We start from the raw sequence: 24,246 nt of genomic DNA, 5'->3' as shown, positions 1-24,246 counted from the left end.
TTGAGCATTTTTTCCATATTTCTGTGTCGTCTTTGAAGGAAAGAATTGTGCAGCAATTTTTTTATGCATCAACCACTTAAGATGGCAAAGCTAATCTAGGCCAGTTCAAAGACTGATGGTTAAATAAATTGTATTGACTATTAGTTAAAAATCTTGTTCATTTGCACTCGATCAGATTCACCTGAGAACTTTTTAAAGGCCACAAGCCGAAAGTGGCTAAAATTTAAGTTTCATCACTAAACACATTTTCTGAATAAACTGCTGATATTTGCTTAGTTTATTTATCTATTTTTTATTTTTTATCTTATTTTTTTGCAAAGGTAGACATTAGAAAATCAATGATACTTTAACCTTCTTTGCCCAGCTGGTTCATTATGTTAATTGAACACCAGGCATTTGGGGATATGCCGACTGGAAATTCATCAGTTGCTAATCAATTCAAATTAAATTTCTCTCATTTAGAATTAGATTAACTCTAAAAAATTTTAAAAAGTTGTAGCTGTACTAAGAATGTTATTTACATTAAAAATTAAAAAGTATTAATCTACTTTTACATCCTTTATTAATCTATAGGGACCAATATGTTAAAGGATCCTTGTTCCAAGAACTTTAACAAGAACTGAGCAGAAATCAACCCTCCTCTATAATTTATCCTATCAATCCTGTTCTATAAAGTTGAGGTCAGCAGTCTGGACTCTGCTTTACGTCAAACTTCAAACGCCTGCATGTATGGAAGTGATTGGAACGTCTAAATTCAAAGATTTGGTGGCGTGACCCAATTAACCTTTGGCTGTGTAGGGTTTTTTCAATGGTTTCTCATTGTGTACAGAACCGTGTGGCTGTTAATCCTTTTTTGATTAAATTTGCCTTCCCATCTCCTAAAGCTTCCTGACTTAATGAACTTGATGCATATTTTACACATTCCATAGATTTGTTTGGAAGCTGGCATCTAGTGATGAAAATTACAAACAGCTGCAATTTTATGTTGCATCTAAAATACTGCTGAGATAGAAGAGCAATTATTGCAAACAACATACCTTGTAATATAATTACAAAACATATTTACAAATAGAAAAAAATCAAATATACCAGCAAATAAAATATCCAAGTCAATATTCAGAGGTTGCTAACTGCATCAGACCTTATTTTGCATCCAATATACTTAAATTAGCAGCTACCGAACAACCAAACTACAAATTGATTCTTTCAATACTTGTTACTAAATTAAAGCATCTATTTTCTAAAATGGTTTCCTTCATTTAATCCCAACAAAATTAGAACTGCATCCTTATGTGTTTCACACTTTATTCATAGAAAAGCACTGAGATTTCAACACAAATCAATATAAAATGGTAGTAGCGTTACATAAATAGTAATAAAATCTCGCTTTATAGACAGTAGCTCAAGAAATCGCACAAAAAAAAAGGTACAAAAAAAGTGATAAGCTATGATACTTTTGTGGCAACAAATACTGGAAATACCTTTTCAAAATCAGTAGCACAAAGAGGCAAGAAACACTTTCAATTATCCCTTAAGTTAAGAACGGATCTGAAACAAAAACAAAACAGGGAAACAGAAGGTGAACTACGTCTCTACTAGCAAACAGTAACCTCCTACAAACAAAAGAAAGACAGGGGACGACCCTCAGGAATTACGTTTGTGTTATGCAGTTGGTGAAGCGGTGTAACGTTTTCGAAAACTTTAGAACATTTCGATTTTAAAACCTTGCATCTTTTTCTTTTTATTAGTTGCATAAGCCGAGTGTGTCTGCTCCAGCACATTTAAGCTGCTGTGCCCCTAAACACACCGCAATGCATTGCTTCAAGTCCTAGATTTCTAGAAGATACTTCCAACTGGGAATAAAAACAAATAATAATCATTGATAATAATATAATAACTTTAACTCTGAGGAGAGAAGGTAATTTAAAGATGGTATTATGAATAAACAGGCCATCAGGTATTGTTGCTGACACAAACGTTTGTGCCTCACTGCAGAGTAACGGCGTTAGAAGACACCGACGGCTTCGGTCCTGATATTAAAAGGACAGAAATAAAGAAAGCAAAGACACACACAAAAACAAAAAGAAACTTTGTACATTGAACGCTCAGAAAGGCATTTTCTGCCATTGGTTCATTTTTTACGCCTCCTTAAGAAGTTGCAGCAGATGCAGGCCGGTGACTGCGCATTGAGTCAATACAAGCACACCTCCGCTCAACTCCCTTCCTTACTATTCCTCCTCCTTTCTGATAGTGGTCCGGCCCACTAGGTCTCCTTCTGGCTTCTACATTTCTCAACCAGGCAGAGACTCTCAAAGTGGTTCTGCATAGTCAGGTTTAGTACAAATCAGTTTACAAACGTATGCCTCCCTCATTCTTTCCAACTCTGAAAAACTTTCTATTGGAAAACTGTTTTTTTTTTTTTCTTTTGTCATTGCAAACTGAATAAAAAAAATGAAACACCATATTTAAGCAAATAAAAAATGTACACAGGAGCACCTGAGAATGCCTTGAAATCTTTGCTCAAAAAAAGAAAAAAAAAAATCAAATTCCCCATTCGAAACAATTCAAGTACACCCCGCCAAAGAAAAACAAACACATAACATACTTATTATAAATAATTATAACTTTACAATTTTGTCAATTGACACTTTATTATTTACAATATCTTAAATGCTTAATGCTACTATTTTTGTTTTGTTTCTTTAAGTGATGTCCCTGAGAACTGAGTTTAGCCTTTTTCCCCTCTTTTTTTCCTCAGTTTTCCTCTTTTCCATTCAACTATCTGCATTTCTTCTGATCTTAAAAGGCGCAGTTATGATCGACTACCTCGGTAGTACATGAAAGTAACTCGTATGGAATGTCAAAGCAGATAGGAAAATGTCCTTATGTTTTAGAACCCTTCCACGTTTTTAAAGTCTCTTTTGCTTTAAAATACAGTCTAGTTCTAATTCTGTGTCTAACACTTCAAACTCAGTGATTTAAAAAAAACAAAACAATCAATAAATAAATGCTGAACCAGGCAGGAACGTACTGAAGAGGTATCTGTGTGAAGTGCTTGTAGATTTAGTCTGATCAGTTAAAGACTCAAGCTCTAGTTGGACTGCCATTGGAAATGACTTTTTGCCACCGGGTGAGGAAACAACATGGACGTCACTTATCAGGAGGTTAGCTCCATTTGGTCGCAGTTACTAACAAAGTTATCATGTAACAACAAAATATTGTAATTTTTGTAGAGTGCACGGTTTTTGTCTGAAGCCTTAAGAAAACGGCCAGTCTTCTTCACAGTAAAGAATGATAAGATCTAGTAGCATTCGCTGGAAGCATCACAGTGTTTCCATCACAAGAACAAAATACTGGAGTTTGAACATTTTATGAATGTGTGCATTGCTTTACTATAATGCAAGGGGGGAAAAAAACCAGGATTTATTGTTTTTCCTTTTTTTCTTTTACTATATTCCAACTTTTCTTTTTTGTACACTTTATTGGGCCATTTTGATGATGTAGAATACACCCAGAAAAAAAGGTTGTTGATAAATCTTTTTTTTTTAGCATATGGATGCTAACTTATCCACCAAACAAGTATAATATTTAGAAAAATATCAATGTATTTATGATTTTTAGTCACTTAAAAAAAAAGGCTAAATAAAAATTGACACATCACCTAAAGATGCTCGGTTTAATTTAAGCTTAGCAACAACATGCTAATTATTCTATACAGGGAGCGATTTATTTAAAATAGAAAATTGAAATTAAAAACATTTTTTGGACGCTTTTGCTGAACAAAACTCTAAAAAAAGAATAATGAAATAAAATTATTTTTGAAAAAACTTAAAATATGACCCAGACTAAATTTTTTTGCAACTAGCATGACTTTCTGCATTTTGGCGGGAACATTCTAAAGGCCGGTTTGGAACTGGAGACTTTTACTAAACATTTCAGAGTCGCTTTAAATACAAAATATGTTTAGGGAGAGTATAATTGTAATGTCATTGTAATGACACAAAGTATTTAACAACTTAAATGTTAACTTTGTTAACTAGCAAACATTTATGCAGGGTTAGCCGTTGTCCCAGATTTTGGCTAAATGCTAAAATTAGCCTCAAACAGATATTTCCTGATACTTCAGACCTAATACCTCTCACTATACAGACAAAATAACAAAACTGCTTTGACTTTTAATATTTTTCTTCTATATTATGTAGAAAATGCCACATTATTGCCCTTTTAGAAGATACAGTGAAACTATATTTCTTTGGGGAATGACGTGCACCTGAACTAAAATTTGTAAGAATATAGGTGCAAGTGTGTCAGGATGGTCCCTAAGGCTTGGATTCATAGTTTCCCCTGATTTAATGGAGACAAAGATTTATGTTTAGGGTTCTTATACAACAATAATTAAGTTTCTCAATGTGCCAGGTTAATAAGTTTAAATAATACAGGTGGGAAAAATGCTGTTTTAATAAATGTTCTTGTGACGGAAAAGGATTTATAACCAAGAACGCGGTCCAAATAGTTTTTAAGTTTTGTAACAAAAAAGTAGTGACGATTTACACTTTACTAAGTTTGGGGCACAAACAGCTGAGAAGCAGTGAAGTGGCATATCTGGACATGAGGAACACATTTACCCGATCAAACACTGCGTTTCTGTCACCTAAAGGGTGACATGAAGGAATATACTGATGTTCACATAAAGGCTAAACTATTAACTGCAGCAGCCAGGACGTCACCCTCAAAACATGCACTCTAAAGCAGAATCCTCACCGTGCAGCAGGTGAAGTTTTTTAGATATTCAACTACTGAGTTTTCACAAGAAAGAGCACACAGGTAGTTCTATAGTCCGTTCTTGCTCCTTTAAGAAGCCCTGAATGAAACAAGAGGCTATTTCTAACAAAAGTTAAAGCTGACATTCGAGGTATGACAGTAACACTGTGTGTTTAATCGCTGCGTTCCTCAGGAAGTTCCCTTCACTTTTAAAGCCGATTCTTCTTCTTCTTCTAAACTTAGAGTACACACCCAATCCACCAGGAGGCAAACATTTCCTTTGCTTTTATAATCACATTCTTTTGATTTTCTAATAATTTCAAACATTTACTGGATGAATTTAATCGGATACTTCTATGACACCTTAGGTCCTCTTTGCTATAACAGTTATGTAGACCAAGTATAGCGAACACTTTTTGGTTCACATTCAGGAAACAACACAGAACAAAACCATATGACTTGGTCAAGAAATGGCTCAACTTAAAGAAAGAAAAAAAAAAAAAAACTTAAATAAACCAATAAGTTTAACAACTTCTCAAGAAGAAGGTCTTTGAGGCAGAGTTAAGGTCAGCCAAAGCGTTCCCTCACCAACATCATCAGTTTCTTTTTGCCCTTGTAGATCTGTTTTAGGTTGTCTATGAACTGGGCGAACTGGATGTGGCCATCCTGTGCCAAAAGGAAAGTCTCCCGTGCTTTGCTGAGGAACTCTATGAACTCCCCATAGTGCCGCGGACTGATGTGCGTTAGACGAGAGTGCGTGGTGTTGATGTACGCCGAGATGGTGGCATCCAGGAGCTGTCTCAGGGGCGCCTTGTCCGTCGACATGAGCTTTCCAGAGTTCCTCCTTCCGGGAATGCCTGCCAGACCCGGCGCAGTCATGGTGCACCGCCGCAAGATGTCAGAGAGAACCGTAGCGCAGTGAACGCTCTTCACCACAAGGGGGATAATGGCTGCCAGTTCATTTTTCCCCAGTGAGTGGCTGAGTGCGCAGGCCCAGAGCACGTCGTTAATGGCGGGGTGTGTGTCCTGGTTGTAGGCGAGGTTAAGGTGAGTCATGGCCAGAGATGCCAACTTGAACGACCGAAGCGGATATCCTCTGTGCTCCATGTACCGCGCGATGGTAAACAGCTGAGAATACGTCATGCCTGTGGACGCAGCGTCGATGACGATCTGGTAGGCTGTCTCAAAGGCGATGTGGTCTTTTTCGCAGAGCGTCAGAGCCGAAAGGGCGCAGTTCTGAGGGTCTTTCATGGCACACTGCAGAGCCAGGGTCCTCGCACAACTGGCCAGCTCCTCACGCTGCGGGTAGTCGAGGCTGAGGCGCAGGATGGTGTTATGGGACATGACAGTGGCTGCCACAATGCTGGTGGCCTCTGTCGGAGTGAACAGAGTGTACCAGCTCTGCAAGATGCTCACTAACGCCCGCAGACCTGATGGGAGAGACAGATGGGATGGGACACTCAGTGCATAGATAGTATTTCAACGACTCTGCAAGAAATGTCCAACAGGATGGAAAGAAAACTGACAAGATGACTAAATTATCTCATTGTGCAAACCTTTTAAGAACCATTTAAATGTATCTAAAGAGACACGCGCAACAGGATTTATAGCCATATCTTAATTTTAAATGATAATTTTCTTAGACTCATTTTTTAAAATTTATTGAACGACTTGCAACCAATTTCGTACGAATGGATTGTGAAGTTTAATGAATATAATCTTTCCGCACAAGACAGGCTTTAATTGTAAACTTGAGAATGTAGTTAGAGAAATAAATACATTTAAAGTTTTTCCACATTTTTCAAACCTAAATTCTATTCCTATTGACAATAGTTTCCAATTTTGCGCATTTCTTTAAAGGTTGACAGCTTTTTACGATAACTGACTAACTCAGCACAGTATATAAAAATCTTGAACTTACCGAATAAGGAACGGAGTACTGTAACTAAAGGCTATTTTGTGTGATTTTTTACCTTTATTTGGTTTTTAAAGTTCAAACCAACCAACGTATTTTAGAAGTTGTCAGGGGACTCAACAGGGTGACAGTAAGATGAGCATATATCTTATTTTCAATAAGCGTCAATTCATCTCAGCCACTAGCACTATGTTGAGTATCAAAATCCAGGTGTTTGTGATTTTATTTTTAATCAGGGTTAGTTTTCTTTTTATTTTATTATAATTTAATGATCTACAATTCATTATGGAATGAGTGGAATTTAAGTAGGGAAGTATGAATATAAGAATTCATGTGTAATTTAAACTGAACTTTCAGCTTGTTACTGTGCAGGGTGAACAAGCCATTCACTGGTTAGAACAAAAAATTAAATGTAAAGGTTCCTCTCTCTCTCAGGAAGCCACCTTTGGTTAAAGCTGCCAGCTTTGTTTCACCTGATGAGTCAGATTAACTGAAATCATGTCAGCTCTGGTAAAAAACTATTCAATGACAAAGTAACAGAGGTTCTTTTTGATAAAATAAAAAAAAACATCTTCTGCACCACTTCAAGCTTGTTTCTTTACATTTCTTATTTGCCTTAATCTTTACACATCTGGCGTTTTCTTCAGAGTCTGCATATTTTTTTTTTCAACCAACAGAATAAGAGCTTCTCCAGCAGCATCATCAAAATATCAAATACCTTGTGGAAAACTGCCGTTTACCACACCATGTGGTGAACTAAGCATATGTTCGATTATTATTGTTTCATTTTTTTTTTTTTTTTTGGTTACAGAAAGCCAGAGTCAGCCTTAAAGCTGGAAATCTAAAGAAACCTTAGGGATTGTAATTACTTGCTGGATATCACTGGGGTGCCAAAATGTAATATAAGTGATCTAATTGGTGGAACATACCGACTTCGGTGGCGCATGTTACCAGCCAGCGGACCATCTCTCTCCTCCTCCAGTTCAAGGTGGACAGAGTCATTCTCATCACCTGCAGAAAAAAAAGAGAACACAACATTTGATCACCTTTAATTAAAAAACTGTCTCAAGCAAACTAGGTTTTAAAAACAAATTTGTCTTTCATTGCGTTAATTTCAATAATATCAGAAATCTATCAGGAAAACCCACTTTCCGAATATTTATTCAAGATTCTACATTTTAAAGATGGGTATAAGGTTTAAAAATCAACATTAATGAATGTGAAAATCCATTATGTAAATTAAAACTATAAAATTAATGAATGGAATAGCAAACATTTTTTTTTTTCTTTAGCTCAAAGTGTCCTAGAAGAATCTCAGCTAGCTCATTGGTGTCAGAGGTAGGGTGGTTTATTTTGATCTGATCCAAAGTCACTTAAACGGCGCTCAATGCAGCAGCATTTCTCTGGTCATTATTGTGAAACTCCAGCTAACCTTATAGATCGTTCTGGGCCATTAACAGCCCATAATACATGAAGGTCAGAAGCTAATAATCAAGCACAACCTTCTACAGAAAACCACCTGCAGCAGCTGCTGCTCACATACAAGTTTCCTACACTTATTAATACAATAAGAGCTGTAGATTTTAAGCTAATCTAATTAATGTTTCTGATTTATGCAGTTACCCCCAAATCAGACCAATTAGAATCACTCTCTTCCTAAAAAAAAAGAGATTATTAAAGACTCAATTATCAGGGTTTAATTAACTTCATCAATGGTCTAAAATGTTCTTCCTTTGCCTTTATGTTGAAGGCTCTAGTATTGACAAGCCTTTAGGTAAATTAGAGCAGGGCCACACCCAGCATTTTAGATCTTCACATGGAGGTAGGAAATTAAAAATGCTTAATTTTATATCTGTGTGTCAATTCAAAAAATGATTCTTATTAGAAAAAAGAAATCAGACTCTGTATTAAAGGTGATTTCTTTCTTTAACAACTAAGCCTTTTTATAAAACCTTTCAACAGTCTATTTTTCTACACCACTATAAAGAAAATCATGCGAAAAAATTCAAATTGTAAGACTAAATATATATTTTATATGATCCTATTAATTTTGAGATCTTAAATTTAAACTCTGCAATTACCGTAAGTAATTTAGTTACATTTAGCAATTTATCTGTTTATTTTCTTCATTTTATGTACAGTTGACCCAAAATTGCCTTTTTGCAAACACTCCCACTGCAACTGGATTTTCTGTTTAATTTTTGTTAAGAATTAATGCTGCTAGCAATATTCAAATTGTAAAATTCAGCAGTATTTGCTATAAATGCAGAGGACTGAAGCTAACAACAGCAAGCTGCTACATAATACTTTCTAGGATATAAAAAGAAACAAAAAACACTTCATCTAACAAAATAATAAAGCGTCTTATGTAAAAGTCATATTAACATGTTATAATAAAAATAGATTACGATGTGGTTCAGTCAATGACCCTGATCTACAGTCACAGCTGCTTATTTGGAACAGTAGGAAAAAACACTGTAGACCTTTTTGTTGGAGATTGAACAGTTATTAAAGAAAAGTTGTATTTTAATACCTCTGCTTTTACATCATTTGATGTTTTTACGTTAATCTCATAATTTTTTGCAGTGGATTTTTCAAACTGCATTCAACCTTCGTACAGCACAATACCAGAACAAAGAGGCGGAGGACGCCGCAGCGACGCTCCAGTCTGGTGCGTTTTTCTCCGTTTGCTGTGGAACCAAAGATCTCTCATTATGTGGGTTCTTCTCGTCAACAATGTTAACTCTGTGTGGGATGTTAATTTGTAGTGGAGCTTTGAACGTCTGTGAAAACGTGTTAAAAGGAAACTCTAGCTGCGGTAAACTTCCTGTGGTCAAACCGTGGCAATTACAGCCTCCCCCTCGAACACACACATACCTGCAGCCCCAACTCCAACGCCACGTTGAGCAGGGTTATATCTGGCGGGCTGTCTGCGGGCGTGGCTATCTTAAAGGCATCCTGGGCCAGTTTGAAGATGAGGGAAGAAGAGTGGATGTTTTTCTGAATGGCCTCAAGCACTGTCCGCAATCTCAACATGTCCCCTTATGGATGAGAAGAAAGGAGACGACAAAGATGTTAATGACTGGTTTTACTCAGTAAAGCCTTTTCTGTGGGTGAAACAGATGAATCAAAATGAAAGTTACACATTTTTCAGTGACAAATGAGCAAAGAACAAACACACTTCCTTTTGCAACATGTCTGTCAGAAAAGGAACTTGATAGTGTCTGCAAAGCCGCAATAAGAACACAGTGTGGGAAGAAAAACGGAACATTTGTCATGCATTGTGATAATGGGAACAAGTATCTGACCATAGATATCCAAAGAGTTTGGTTAAAAATATTACCCAGCTGAGGTCAATATTAAGAAAGATATAGATGGTGATGTTTTTTTTTTTAAATGTATATATATATCCATCTATATAAATACCCGTGTAAACACCCTGTATAAGGATCCTACTATAAAAAAATAAAAAAGTGGTCATATGTGGATGCACTTTATATACTGTATATTTCGATGCACCTTTTTCTTCCTGATGTTCCTGATGTAACTGTCAGATTTATAAACTCAAATCAATCAATCAATTGAATAAGAACTGGATTTTACCCCCCCCCCCCCAAAAAAAGGATTAAACTTGACTAATCATTTATAATATAAAAAAGTCTGTTATATTTATTTTTGTATATTAATGGACTTTCCAGATACTGAAAACTAGATTTAACTCGTTCAGGCCTGTCTTCATAGAAATGTGTCTTAAGTGCTTATCGTTTAAAAACAGGCTTCATGGAAAATCTCCAGAATCTAAAAGCTCCTCTAGTTAATCAAAACATTCAGTAGGTAAATATAAGAAAGTATCTAGATCCTTCACGCCAGAGAATCTGTAGAAAACCTCTGTTGGTTTACAGGAGGGAGACGGTCATGTTGGAGCCTCTCGGAGCCTCTCAGGAAACTAAACATTTCATATATTCTATTCTTAGCCGGACACTACGACTTGAAGCAGAAAGTAAATTTGCATTTTAATGGGGATGAACTTCTCTAATGGCTTCTACTGTTATCCAAACACAATTAATGAATTAAAAAGACCTGCTTGGAACATTAATCACAGCAAACGGCTCCAAACACATGCTGTAAGATATCGTTAAATTGATTCTGTTTGATATAGTAGAAAAGGTAAAAATGCAAAAGGGCAAACTTTTCTTTCAGTTCCTGGAGTCCATGGATTTTTATGTTTATTTCTGCTGGTTTAAACTATGATAAATCAGTACCTTTAGCGGCAGTGAGCATCGTCGAGGCCAGCTCACACTGCTGAGACTCCAGGTGGCCCAGAGTGAACCAGCGAGGGTATCTGCTGGGAACAATGGAGATCCCGTGATGAGGGTGCCCCACGTCCCCAGAACCTGCTGACGACTCCAGAACCGGCAGCCTAGAGGGCGATCAAGAGCAAGATATATGTTGAGACATCAGGTGGAAGGAATTTTACAACAATTAGTAGGCCACTGGTTTAAAACGCTTGTTGTAAAGGTGACTGAATTCTCTAAGATTAGATAGAAATTATACTTATTTTTACATACAAATCTATTCGATTATTTTAGCAGCAGTTTGGTAAATATAGTTTTTTTTTTTCATTTTTGTTATTTAGTTAAACAAAAAAAAAAAGCAATTACATGATGTTTGCCATTTCTGTGTAAAAGCCTGTAAACGTAGATACGTGTATCTGACCTCATGGCACGGAGCGCCACCTTATAAGCAAGGTCTGCATCATGTGGCAGCAGAGCTGAGAAGAGGTATTTGGCAAAGGTGTGCATGGGTACGCTTTCTCTGTGGATGACTTCTCCCAGCCCGCTGAACGGACCCGCTGAAACCGAGAGGGAGACGAATTAATAGGTCGTTCCTTATTTTGTCTTCAGTTCTGTGTCCCATAAACGTGTCTGCAGGGCAGTGAAAAGCACGCTGCGGTAAACTTACCCTCGAGCAACTGTATGGCCTGCTTCCGAAGCGTCCGAACCAGGAGATCATCCAGCTCCAACTCTTGCAGTTTGGAAACTATCTGTTCCTCATTACGACAGACCTGGATCATGGAGAGAAGGCATGTGAGTCTCACTGTAAGTAGGCAATCACATTATCTTCTGATTAAACAGCCCTGAAGAAACTATTTCTAACCATATTAATCAGGAGAAGTTTAAAAAATACTTTGTTCAAATATAATACAAATACAGGTTAGATATACGACAGTCAGATACAAAATACACTAGTCTTAAAACATCTTTGTGGAGGAGTTTACAAGGGCTAACAGCACATTTCTCTTCCAGCACAGTAAGCCTAGGAGCTGCAGAGAGCCACCGCTCAGGTGGGAAAACCTGACAACAGGTCATCCTGCCATGTTTCAAAGAGGCTCTGAGAAAAATCCTAGTGACTTTTTTCCCACCTCTTCAAATATGAAGAACTGTGCTCTGTTCAGATGAGATTAACAACATCCCCAGGGGGAAAACACAGACAACAAGCAAACAAAGACTTGAGAGTAAAGGCAGAAAATCACCTACAACACAACAAGAGCTAGAGTCGACGTGTTTCCATCTAACTTTTGACATATTTTAAAGTATCAAGTTCGAGAGATTGATGGAAACGGTTTAACAAAACATGTTTTACACTTGCTTTCGATGGTTTTTTTTTTTGTTTTTTTTTTGAAAAAGTGCAAATGAGGAGAAGGAAACTTTTTTTTTGAATAAGTTCTGGCGTGGCGAATATGTACCCAACATGACTGATCAAACTTTTCTGTCGCCGATGTCGTCCTAAATGCAGCATTAGACTCCTTCCTCTCCCGATGTCTCTCCGGATGGATGGAACTATCGCTATTTCTAGCTGACGTGATACATTTAATAAAACCTCTCTCCATTACAGATTTGTGCCCCAAGCTAGCTTGCTAACTCTATAACCTGTTTATTACAGCTATGTGTAAAGTTAGCATATGACCACATTACGTTTTCCATGGAATCATTAATTTGTTCCAGTAGTTGGAAACATTTTCGTTTTTTGACTTTTAAATAGTTTGCTCAAAATTCTCATCACATCTTAACTAAAAATGATGGTTAAAGATCCTTAAAATCCAACCTAATTTTGAGTCTTGAAAGGATTCCAGTCTAATAGAGGCTTGTGTTAAATGATGTTGAACCCTATGCATCACTATCCATCAATTTCACAAACAGGTTCAACTTTCTGTCGCTTCATCTCTCCAAACCCTGATGAAATGCACACAGGCAGTGGCTGAAATGATTTGAAATGTGTCAAAGGGGGATATGCATACTTTAGTGAAGCCAAGTAGCATTAGAGAGATTTAAAAAAGCAACAGCAGGGCACTCTGGTACTTCTTTCGCTTTTTTTCTCACTCCACTTTGTACCAACTTTGGTTTAGTTCCAACCAACCATCTATACGAAGGTCCTCTCTCACATGTGATTGGTTTTAAATGTGATTCTTGCCTAAAACATTAATATTGTTGATAATTCCAGTGACATTAAGAAAGGTCCGCAGCAACCACGCTAAGCCCTGAAAAGCAGATTACCATTTACACAAAGAAATGCTCCCCGGATTTATTCCAGTGCGCTGAGAACTTAAGTGCTGCGACTTTCTGCTTGTTTTTCAAGAAAAGAAAAATGCCATGACCTTTTCTATGCCTTTTTTTGCTTGACATTTACTTCCAACTGATGTTAAATTATAGTGATTTTCTATCAGTGAAACACTGTCTTCCACAGGAACATATTTTTTCTAAATATGCAGCGAGTGTATTTTTAATAAAGCACAAACTAATAAGCAGGAAGAAGCAGGAAATAAAAGATCCACACTTCAAAGTATCCACCGTAAGGCACAGTAATCATTTAACCCTTGAACTGTTTCACATGTCAGGCGATGATTAAACTTCTGTTAACTTATTCAATTTTTATATTATAAATCAACAACAGCTCATTTATAGTGAGCTTGGAAATCAGTTTACCCCATGTTGAAACATGGTGGTGGTGTAATCATGCTGTGGGGATGCTTTTTCTTATGTTTGATATACGGTAGGAAAGATGGTTTTTAGTTGGATTGTTCTAAAAATAATTAATTTAAATAGGGATTTTTTCAAAAAATACAGATAAAATTTTGGCGATAATCTGAATGAATATTTTTTGAGAAGCACCCTGCCACAAATAATTACCTTATCCTGGGCATATAATCCCTCTGGCATTATCCTCTGCTGGCCCATGCCCATCAGAGCCACCTCTAAGGCCAGAGTGAGGTAGGACTCTCCTCCGTCTGGACATCCCCACACTGGAGCATGATGGTAGACTGGAGGCCTGGGGTCACCTTCTTGGAGAAAACAGGGAGAGAAGATCATGAAATCCAAACATTTACTGTTCAATGATAACAGGGGAAAGAAAGCAAGAGAAAATCATGAATTAATTAACATTAAAGACATTTACTGCTTTTTTCTACTTAAGCAGCTCCGATTATTTGTTGTTTCTTTTTTGTTCCAAAGCCTTATTTTTGTGTTCTTCAGATTAGCTCTCCGAAACAGAATTGACAATTCGTTTATCATTTATTACAAGTTTAACTGAATGAGTCAAACAAACACAAATACAAATGTAAATAAAAAGCAAGAAATAAGAGCAGAAATCAAACTTTAGTGTTTTTTTTTTGTTTTTTTTTGGCACATTAGCTCCCAGGAGTTTGGAGTTCTGTATTGGTATATAGAATATATAGAGAGGTTTTTATTTAAAGGGGAATGAAACATGTCTGCAACCTTAATTTGAGCCTGTCTTTCTGAAACGGCTGCTTACCCAGCACTCCTGCTTTACACAGTATAAGTGAGAACAGATGCCCAGGGAGCCTCAGCTGTTGATTTGTTCTCTCCCGCTCCCCCTGCCCCATCATTCAGCTTAAATCCCCTCTGAGCAACAGATCCCCCTCTAAATCCTGTTTATTTCAGGGATATACGGGTAGGGAGTCTGTGCATCTCCCCCTCTAAATCAGGAGTGGGAAAAATAGAAACGTATTTGACAGATTTCACCCCTCTGGTATGGTCAATTTATTTCTTCCTACCCAGCAACCCAGTAGTTGATTTGATAAGCTGAAGGAGGGAGGGGGGGCGGTGTGCTCTTATTGGATGACAAAAGGAGAAGGCCACCCACAACATAAACAGATGTTTCCAGCTGTTCTCCATAGGTTCTGAAAACATGAGTATCGAGGTAAAAATGAAACCAATGTGTTACTTGATTCATATTCCTAACACAGCTGGGGGGGCTAACATGAGACAGACACAGATGGCTGTGCCAGTGTTCTGTTAGCATTGTTAGATTGGACAATAGTTCCCTCTAGCTTTGTGACAATGAAAAGCAAAGCCCTATTCTGATCTGTTGCAAAGAGGAGAAACTGAGCAAAAAAAAAAAAAAAATCTAATGGGGAGGGATTCTATACATACTACACACACAAACTACCGGGGTGGGTTGTAAATGAGCGCCTGTTCCAGTGCAGCCTATTCAGTCACTACTACTTTATGACTGTGTAGAGCTTTACGGCATTACAGTCATTAGGTGCATTTCCACTTTAGGAACTTCTTCTAGGAACTAGGGTCGTTTGCTGTGATCATTACAGATGCTCTTTTTTTCCACATCATATATAAAAGGTAAAAATAAATCAACCAGATAGAAATCTAATTCAGAAAAAGACCCTGGTGGGGAAGTAGTATTTTCTGTTTCACTCTGAAACTTCACATTTTAGACTGAAAACATTTCAGCGTTTTTTGGTTAGTATTAAACACAATTTCCCTGTGGCCACATAAAAACTCTGCCAACCTTTGTGCAAGGTGCCATGACTTGCTATGGCTCCTAAAGAGAGCAGAAAGGACCCAATCTGAAGCCCTACAGTATGCAGTGTGACTTTAGGGTGTGATGGATCTAAAATCCTGCAGAAACAGAAGGACTTACTACCGGTAACTCTAAAAGTAATATTTTCAGTGTAGACCTATTTCGTTAGAATGACTAATAATGTTCATGTCCCAAACACAAACTCCCTGGAAACCAGATTCTATGCTACTGTATGAGGAGTCTAGACCAATGTTGAAATAAAATGGTAGCTTCTGATTTTCAATTCTTTTTTAGTAAAAAAATTTTTAACTAGTTTAGCTGGCTTGTTTTTCCTTAAATGTACCGTATTAGTTTCAGTTATAGTTTTTGTCTTTTATGTAATGCGACTTGCATACCGGGGGAAAGGAAAACACAAAAGAACCCCAGCCGCTAAAAAATAAAATCTCAGATAAGGAGAGACCGCTGCAGAAACACAAATTACCTGGCTGCTGTACCTGCAATCTGCTGACGTAAAGTTATAGGGAGAATTGACGAAAATAGCAATCGGACACTACACCTCATAAAATGGAATATATGATGAAGACGCAAACATTCACCCTTAAAAATCAGTTTCATTAAATTTTTTGTAAATTGATTACAATTTCAGGTTTTTTTTTTTGTCTAGTTAGGATTTTTATTTCAGTTAACGCAAAAAAGTTTTTCTTATATTCCAGTTTGCCTCATTTCGTTAGTTTTAGTTAACGTTAATAACCTTGGTCTGGACAGACTTCAGAAAGTGAGTAACAAATGTTTTGCTATTTATGACAATAAAAGTCAAATCAAATTACTAAGATTAATGAGATCAAAATGTTCACTAAAAATGATCAGTTTCTCTTTTTGTCCAATGGGGGAGCTGCCTACAGATCAATAACAGCTCTTCTTTGGCCTGTGTTCCATTTCCATGGTAATGGTGTTGTTATGGTAAAAGGTCGTATCCAACTTCACCATTACACTGGGTTTGTATTCAGATGGAATATTAATATATTAAGGCTTTTAAATCCATCAGTTAGGTTGCATCTCTTTCAAGTAGTCAGTCAGTGACTGTTTGAAGGCAAAATCAGGAAAACCCAAATTGCTTTTTTTTAAATATTTTTCTATACCTCCAGTGTCCATGGTGTTGTCATCATCAACCCGACAGGTCTCTGTAAGCGTGGTGAAAAGACAACCAATGGGGTCTAAGGGGTGGCCCACCCAGCCTTCCAGGTTGGTGGTGGAGGTGACGTTTCTCTGGAGGAGCTCTAGAAGCAGAAAAAAGAAAAGCCAGCTAATATTAGAAGAACAACAATAAAGCACTTCAGACGGCCCTCTCCACAGCTGCTAATGTTCAGACCTTTCTTCTGGTGTTTGTAGATGTCCATCTGCCTCTGCTGCTGGAGACGGAGCGTGTTAATGATGGCCACGGCCAACCGCAGGGCTTCTCTGGTGTAGCCATGGGATCGCAGGGCATCAACGCGAGCGCATGCGGTCGGGACATGGTCTGTGTGTCGGATGGGAGAGAAATAGGGTGAGACAGCTTCGCAGAGTCAGGCGGTGTTTAAACACACATCCACACGGTGCAGCCTCAGCAGGAAGCCGGAGAGTGTCTGATAGGTGGCTTAAGTTGCAGAATCTGACAGATCTGAGCTGGAAAGCTGCTTACTGCAGATACTGGCCTTAATATCAGCAAAAAATGAATGAGTGTGTGTGCGTGTGAGAGTGCACTGGGTTAGCTTCAAAAAACTTTAAGAATGTGGATAGGTGCTGTTATTCTAGAAACTTTTATTCAGCTTCCAAATCAGAGAAGTGACTCAGAGATTCTTAGTTTAAAGAGGAAATAAATGCATAAAAGCCCTTTAAAAATCCAAAATCAAGAAAATGCGGTTAGTCTCACTGGGAACGTGTATTGAAATAGCACCTAGCCAGAGCGGCAGCCCCTGTGGGTTGAACAGCAAGCTCTCCCCCTCTCTCTGATAGGATGGAGACATGTAGTAGTCGCTGCTGATGATCCTCTGCAGGTGGCTGTCCTGCCAGTGGAGGTCGCAGGCCTCGACGGCTCGACTGAACACTGTTCGTCTCGGTCTGGACAGAGAATCTGAGAGAAAACACGACAAGCATTACGGACGTCATGAGAAGCAGCCTGGAAACGAAGAGGTGAGTGCCATCCTGCAGACCTTGAGCGAGGTTACTTTGTGGCAGCGCGTTGGTAATGTTCGGCAGCTCGCTGCCGTAGTTTCCGTCCTCCAGCGGGCAGACGTCCATGTCTCCCCACTTTTTCAGCTGCTTCAGCCAGCTACTCTTTTCATCACTTTTACAGTGTGGATTCAGCACCACACATACCCACAGTGCACCTGGGGAGGAGAGAGGGATCCATTAAAGTACACAAAGAAAAAATCTTTAATGCATTTAAAAATAACAACACCAATTAAATATTTTATTGGAGATTGATGTGATAGGAAGACAAATTATTCCAACATTATTAACTGGAAATAGATTTGGCAGAAGGACGTATTTTAAAGCTGAGTTATAGGTGTGAAAACCAAGACAAAGCTGCAGTTTTCTAGCAATGATCATTTTCCTCTTTACAAAGATTTGGTCTATCAAATAAATTGTAGTTATAATGAGACAAAAATGTTCAAGATTATGCAAATTCTTTGATAGTTTAAGAAAGAAAAAACAGAAATCTTTACTGGTAGTAAAACTAGAAAATTTTAAACTACAAGTGTCGAATCAGCTATAAAAGTAAAATCAAGTATTTTTACAGATGTTTAACAAATTACATAAAATGTTTTAGACATTAGAGGTCCAAACTCTAAAAAGATTTTTCATAGGTTTGCCACTTTTAAGATGCTGTGACCACAGAGGTGATCAGTACTGGTTAAGCACACCCAACTCCCAGCTGTACCACCTATCAGATCCCAGAGAAAAATGACCCGACCATCTGGCTGTTATTTCTGTCTGTGTCATGATCTCACTCGCTCGCTCGGGAAGTGTTCTTATTGACCTCCTAAATGCTGAGATTGATTGCAGAGAAGTTGAGCAGCAGTATTGATCCGTAAACCTTTATCATCCCCTGCATGCCGAGAGCAGGAGGAAAGGGTGCGGGGGGAAGTGAGGGGTTGGGGGCCGCTGCAGACTACCGAAAAAAAAACACTGCATCTTAACCTAACCAGGTGAATGCACATTTGTGGTGTTTGGTCTGACATGCAGTGACCGATGAAGTGGCCATCAGCCTGTCTAATTATTGTAGAAAATAAATCAAAAGCTTCATTGGTAGTTTTTTCGCCCCATTATTTTCCTCTGACTTCTTACCCAGCTCATCCCAAAGTTGTCGACACTTGTCCGTCATCCCTGTGCCTTGCTGTCTCCATAGAGACAGTCGGGGGTCTGCCATAAATTGCTCAGTTATCAGTGTTAGCATTCGAGCACCATTGGAGTCTCGCATTCTAAGCATCTCCCGTACCTAAAAAAAATAAAATAAAAATCAGCAATTTGTAAGAAATTCATACGATTATGAACAATATCAACCTTGTAATATGATCTATGCTGCTTCTAATGAGTCAGTAGCTGTGAATGAGCAGATGGAGGCCAAACTCTGAACAGGAAGGCTGGCGGATTAATTTTTCTGCCAAAAAACGCCTACACACAAACTTTTCAATTTCAAACTATTCTCTATTCATTTTATTTTTCTTACTCCATCAGACATAGAAAACTTAAGAGCAAATAGACATATTTAGGGGAATTTCAACCTAAACACTATTCTGCGTATCAGCAACAGTTAGTTCATAGGTCTGCTGATAATTGCCTAATCTTTACTTGACGTCAAACTGCAGAGGAAACCCAACTACAAACTGAAGAAATCATTAGTTCCTTCAAAGCAGTGAAAACATGTAACACTTTATGTTAAAAGAATGTTTTCTCATTAAACCAAATTAGAAAGCTCTATAATGAAGACAGTTAAAAGGAAAAACAAACAGTTGTCTAAACAATAGGCAAAAAGGAACACAATTGAAAGATGGAGATAAACTGTACAGACTAATTATTTAAAGTGACTCAAACACACAGAAGCATTTGAGACTATATAAGAACTTCTATGATTATTTTTTTTGGACACTGTGGACAATAAGTAGTTCAGGATTAAAAATATAGTCAAATTTATACATGTTTATTGTGTGCAGACATTGGCCAGAATAAGAACCTCAGAGGTTAGTAAAATTCCTAAAGCACTGACGCTAACTGATCTAAGTATTGGTGTTTAAAAAAATATTAATAATAAATGAGAAATTCCATAAATATTTTTATAGCATTTGTAGAAGGATGATGCATGAACAATATTTAGCTAAAGTTGCATAAATTCCAACAGAAATACAAAACATAGCGGATGTGCAATAGCTTGATTTCTTGAGAAAAGTACTCTGGTCTTCATCAGTGCAAAACTTAAAAGAAATGTCTGGTAGGATCCAACTAGAAATCCATTCTAACTACTTCTAAGTTGTGAAGTAAAAAATGTGAATGATTACTACCCGTTTTTTCATTTTACTTGCCACCACAGTAAAGGATTTGAGTTTGGTAAATATACCCCCTAAACCATAACCAAAAAAAATAAAAACTAAAGAAAAATAATTTATATAAACACATACATACACACTTAAGATAATGCTAACATAACAGAACATGGTAAAATGTGCTTTTTTTAAGTTGTGTTGCAAAGTATTCAAGAGGTATGCTCACATTTGCTTTCATGTTAGCGTTAGCTCATGATTCACTAATAGCATAACAGCCAACACCAGCTAACCTCCACAAATATCCTAAAATTATTTATATGCCCTCGTCAGTTGAAATACTACAACTGACAAACATTCTAACATTAAAACATTACTTTATGTATGTAAGCTAATATATACGTTTGAGCTAACAAGCTTCTAATAGCTTGGTAGCTAACAGCAGCTAACACTTAACTGTTACACTAGGTGCTATTATTAGTCAAAATGCTAATGTTTGCTTATATATATTTAGCCATCAATAGAAATATAATTTACTATAGTAAAGATATAATTTACATGTTGGCATTTACAATTTGCCTTTCATCTAAGCCTTTGAAAACTGTAAGAACTATGTTAGTTAAGGTTGAGTCATACTGGCAGGTAAAGGATTTTTATAGAAACAACAATAAAAAAAGAAAGAAAACAACTAAAACAAAGACTGTAAAATGGGTTATAACTTGGTGAGATTGATGAAAGGTGACTGTTGGAGAGCTTTATGAGAAGTTTGCCAAAGTGTCTATTTTACTCTTATAGGTTTATTGAGTCTGAAAGTCCAAATCTGTCCTACTTACTATATACATGCTGTGTGTTTATAAATGGGGCACGTTTATTTTGCGATTCAGAGATTATACTTCATATTTTACCCAAAGCAGATGTACTTCAATTTGACACCATGCTTCTCTTCCTGCTAGACTCAATGCCTTGCCAATGAACTACTGCATAGGTCAGCACAAAATAGAGCAGGGATCTATCCCGGGTCTGAGCTACACTACAACAGTTGCAGAGACTTGTGTTTGGTGTGAGCTTTCAGTGCCATGGTCTTATATGATAAGATTTTCCATCAAAGCAGAAGCTATATCATGTCTGGTGTATTCTGGCTTTTATGAAAGGTTGTATCCCTCCATGCTTTATACAGGCAACAAAACTATTCCACAGAACATAATCAAAGATACTTATGATGACTTGAGCTGGAGGATATTCAGGCTTGGCATTATCCAAGCAGCCCTTGTTGCTTGGTTTACCTTCAGGTTTCCAAGCACAAACAATCACTCAGGGAATTACACTGTTTAATCTCATTCTAATTTATGCGTATGAACTGATGATGTGAACCTTTGCGAACATGGAGTTGAGCTGCTTCCCAGAGCCGTAGTATCCTCCCTGCGACAAAAACTGTTTGACCTGCTCCCTGACTTGATCCTCGTCCAGATGCCAGCAGTTATCATCGTCAATGCTAGCCCCTGCAGTCGGGTCTGGAGCACCTGAGAAGATAAATAGAGACAGTGAATGACAAGCGGAGAAAACTGGAAACAGAAGTACAGCAGGAGTCGGCAACATCATAAAAAAAGAAAATGAAAATGTAGATTAATAAAGTGTACATCTACATGAGTATATTCTATTTATTCCAACTTTAAGACCAAACTGACTGAAGGAACCATTTTTAGTTTACCTACCCAAATAAAAATTGGACTTTTAAGTTATTTAATGCTGACAATGATTGCAATCAGAGAATCATATCACTCCATGCCTTAAATCTTTTAAATTCAACTTACAGCGCAGCTAAGTCCCAGATCAGAAATACTGCTCGAGTTAGGTTAATCATCCACTGAGGGAACTCGGAGCCAACTTTATTTTTCTTCTGGTTGGCTGTGTGAGTCTGAGTAATACTGCGGAGAAATGTAGATGTGCTCCGGTGGGGGAAAAAGCTGCTTTGATCTTTCAGGAAACAAGCTGAGGAAAGCCCAGAGATGTGTTTCCAGACCGTCCGGGAGAGCACAGCAGCAAACAAGCAACATTCCTGCATCAAAGACACTCTCACTCCTGGACCAACTGAACTCCAACCCCCATGATCCCCCTTGTCAAACATAGACAGGAAACACAGCATGGGGCTTCCTGGATGCAAGTATTGGAGAATGTCAACATTTAACGTGGAGGATGAAACAGGGATGGAGATAAAGACTTTTGTTTGGTGAAAGGATGTGTCTGGTTTGTTGTTGTTCCAGTAATGCGGAGATGCTATGGTTTTCTTCTATTGTTTAATCTCAATCCTTCTTTTTAACTCTTTCATCTTTCCTCCCCTCTCATCTGCTTTCTCCCGTTTCCCTGAAAACCATTTCCTTCGTCTTTTCCCCTCAGCATCCTCTTCCCACGTCTTTGCCTTTGTCCATTTCATCAATCAAGTTGCCTTTTCTCCGATTTCTCCAGCGTGCCTCTGTCAGTCGGGGGGTGGTGGCAGAAGAGATGAAACTGAGAAATCAAATGAGCCGTTTGAAGCCTCCAGCTTGCGGCACCTCCAGAGTAATCAGGTGCCTGAACATGTGGCAGCCTGTGGGCTAGCAAGCAGCATTTATGAGTCTGACGGCTTTCATGTCCAGCCTGGAGCTGGGAAGATACCTCTGTAGAGTGACGGTTTGGACTGCCACTAGGAAACCGCTTGTAAAGAATACGGAAAAAGCGAAGCGACATCTGCATCAACTGTCGCTGATGGATTTGGACCAAAGGCAAGATGGTGAGGTTGACCTAAGAGGCAACTTCAGTTAGAGTTTTAAATGAAGCAGCTGGATTCTCACCATGAACCTGGTTGATCTCAGAGTTTGAAGACAGGATCTCGTCTGCCAGTTTCTGCGCTGTGGGCAGCACCTCAGTGTGGTGGGCCGTGATCAGATACTGGACCAGCTTCTGCAGCTGATCTCTGTTCATCTGGAACAGAGTTTCTGATATGGGCAACCGTAGCTTCACCTGCAGAAAACAGAAAAGCCAGACAGATTACAGATACATGCTGCTCATAAGTAGCCTCTAGTAAAAAAAAATTTCTGGTATAATCTGATCAGATTAGGCCAAAAACTGACTCCTTAAACTTATTTCATTAATTTGTAACATTAAAACAACAAACGTTTATTCAATTAACTAACATTTGTGTGAAACACCAAAACATAGAAGTGCATAAATGTAAAGCGCAAAAACAGTGTTCAGATTAGGGCTGAAACAATTAATTGGATTAAACGCAATTATTTGATTATTGAAAATAACAACTTAATCGTTAATTGGAGTCTACAGACTCTAAAACATGCCTTTAGCTGACAGAGCAACCCACATAAAGCAGCAATTATATGGAAATTGTGAAGAAAATATATATATATAGGTAAATATTTTGCGTTTCCGTCTGTGGATACGCTCTATCCAGAACTCCAAGTAGAACCGTTTTTGTTTCACCTGGTTTAAATCTGTACAAAAACATCTTCTTTAAAGAGCCTTTTGCTATCAGATTATCAATTGATTAATCGAAAAAATGATCTCAGATTAATCGATAAGCAAAATAATGGTTATTTGCAGCCCTTCTTCAGATCTATGTGTAAAAATGTAAAAAAGCTCAGCGTCATTTCATTCTCTTTATTTGGTTCAGTGGATCACATAAAACATCTTCAAGTTTGAAGTTGCTGTGAGATAAATAAGTCACAGTATAATCCTTTCCTACATTAACTTCTCACCTGCTCAGGTTTACGGATCCTATAGAGGGAGAGCGCGACCACGTGGGAGCAGTAGAAAATGTCTCTGTTTCCACAGCCACAGGTGACGGAGGTGATCTTGCAACGATCGAAGCTGATCGCCACTTTATGGGTTACCTCCGGTTCCGAAGCTGTGGCCGGCTCAGTCACGGTGCCGCTAAGGTGAAACCCTGGAGACAGAGAGGGAAGGGAGAGACACACTGATTAAAGCATTTTTTTTCTATGTTCTCACAATCCAAATTATGGTAAATCAGAATTACAAACAAGACAGTACCGGTCTCCTAATACGCCTGTATTTTGTGTTTGATGCAAAGCATTTGTGCTTTCTCTTTAGAAAAAGGTAGAAATCATTTCAACCAGGACACACATTCTGCCCCATAGATAGTAAAGAGAGCTGATTAAATAAACATTTTGGTTTTTACAGCTAATGTTTATTGCTGCCCCACACACCAAG

General features: G+C 37.9%; 1 protein-coding gene across 3 annotated transcripts in view; it reads right to left on the bottom strand.

Annotated features, from left to right (window-relative positions):
• Positions 1–2,766: 2,766 nt before the first annotated feature.
• Positions 2,767–24,246, bottom strand: part of zswim5 (zinc finger, SWIM-type containing 5) — a 65,129-nt gene continuing 43,649 nt past the window's right edge. Inside the window, exons 2-16 of one of the 3 annotated variants that reach the window (XM_015385748.1) lie at positions 23,775–23,962; positions 22,857–23,025; positions 21,400–21,548; positions 18,839–18,989; positions 17,701–17,877; positions 17,421–17,621; positions 16,881–17,027; positions 16,651–16,788; positions 13,864–14,015; positions 11,639–11,741; positions 11,393–11,528; positions 10,939–11,096; positions 9,554–9,717; positions 7,606–7,687; positions 2,767–6,191 (exon numbers count right to left, since the gene is read on the bottom strand). In XM_015385748.1, the coding sequence (XP_015241234.1) occupies positions 5,329–6,191; positions 7,606–7,687; positions 9,554–9,717; positions 10,939–11,096; positions 11,393–11,528; positions 11,639–11,741; positions 13,864–14,015; positions 16,651–16,788; positions 16,881–17,027; positions 17,421–17,621; positions 17,701–17,877; positions 18,839–18,989; positions 21,400–21,548; positions 22,857–23,025; positions 23,775–23,962 (2,978 nt within the window). In that variant the 3' untranslated portion in view covers positions 2,767–5,328. The remainder of the gene's footprint in view (positions 6,192–7,605; positions 7,688–9,553; positions 9,718–10,938; positions 11,097–11,392; positions 11,529–11,638; positions 11,742–13,863; positions 14,016–16,650; positions 16,789–16,880; positions 17,028–17,420; positions 17,622–17,700; positions 17,878–18,838; positions 18,990–21,399; positions 21,549–22,856; positions 23,026–23,774; positions 23,963–24,246) is intronic. The other 2 variants (XM_015385749.1, XM_015385750.1) reach the window with 2 other exon arrangements.

The sequence above is a fragment of the Cyprinodon variegatus genome, unplaced genomic scaffold (assembly GCF_000732505.1).
Source record: "Cyprinodon variegatus isolate N-32 unplaced genomic scaffold, C_variegatus-1.0 Scaffold347, whole genome shotgun sequence".
Lineage (NCBI taxonomy): Eukaryota > Metazoa > Chordata > Actinopteri > Cyprinodontiformes > Cyprinodontidae > Cyprinodon > Cyprinodon variegatus.
This window is presented reverse-complemented; position numbering and strand designations above follow the sequence as displayed.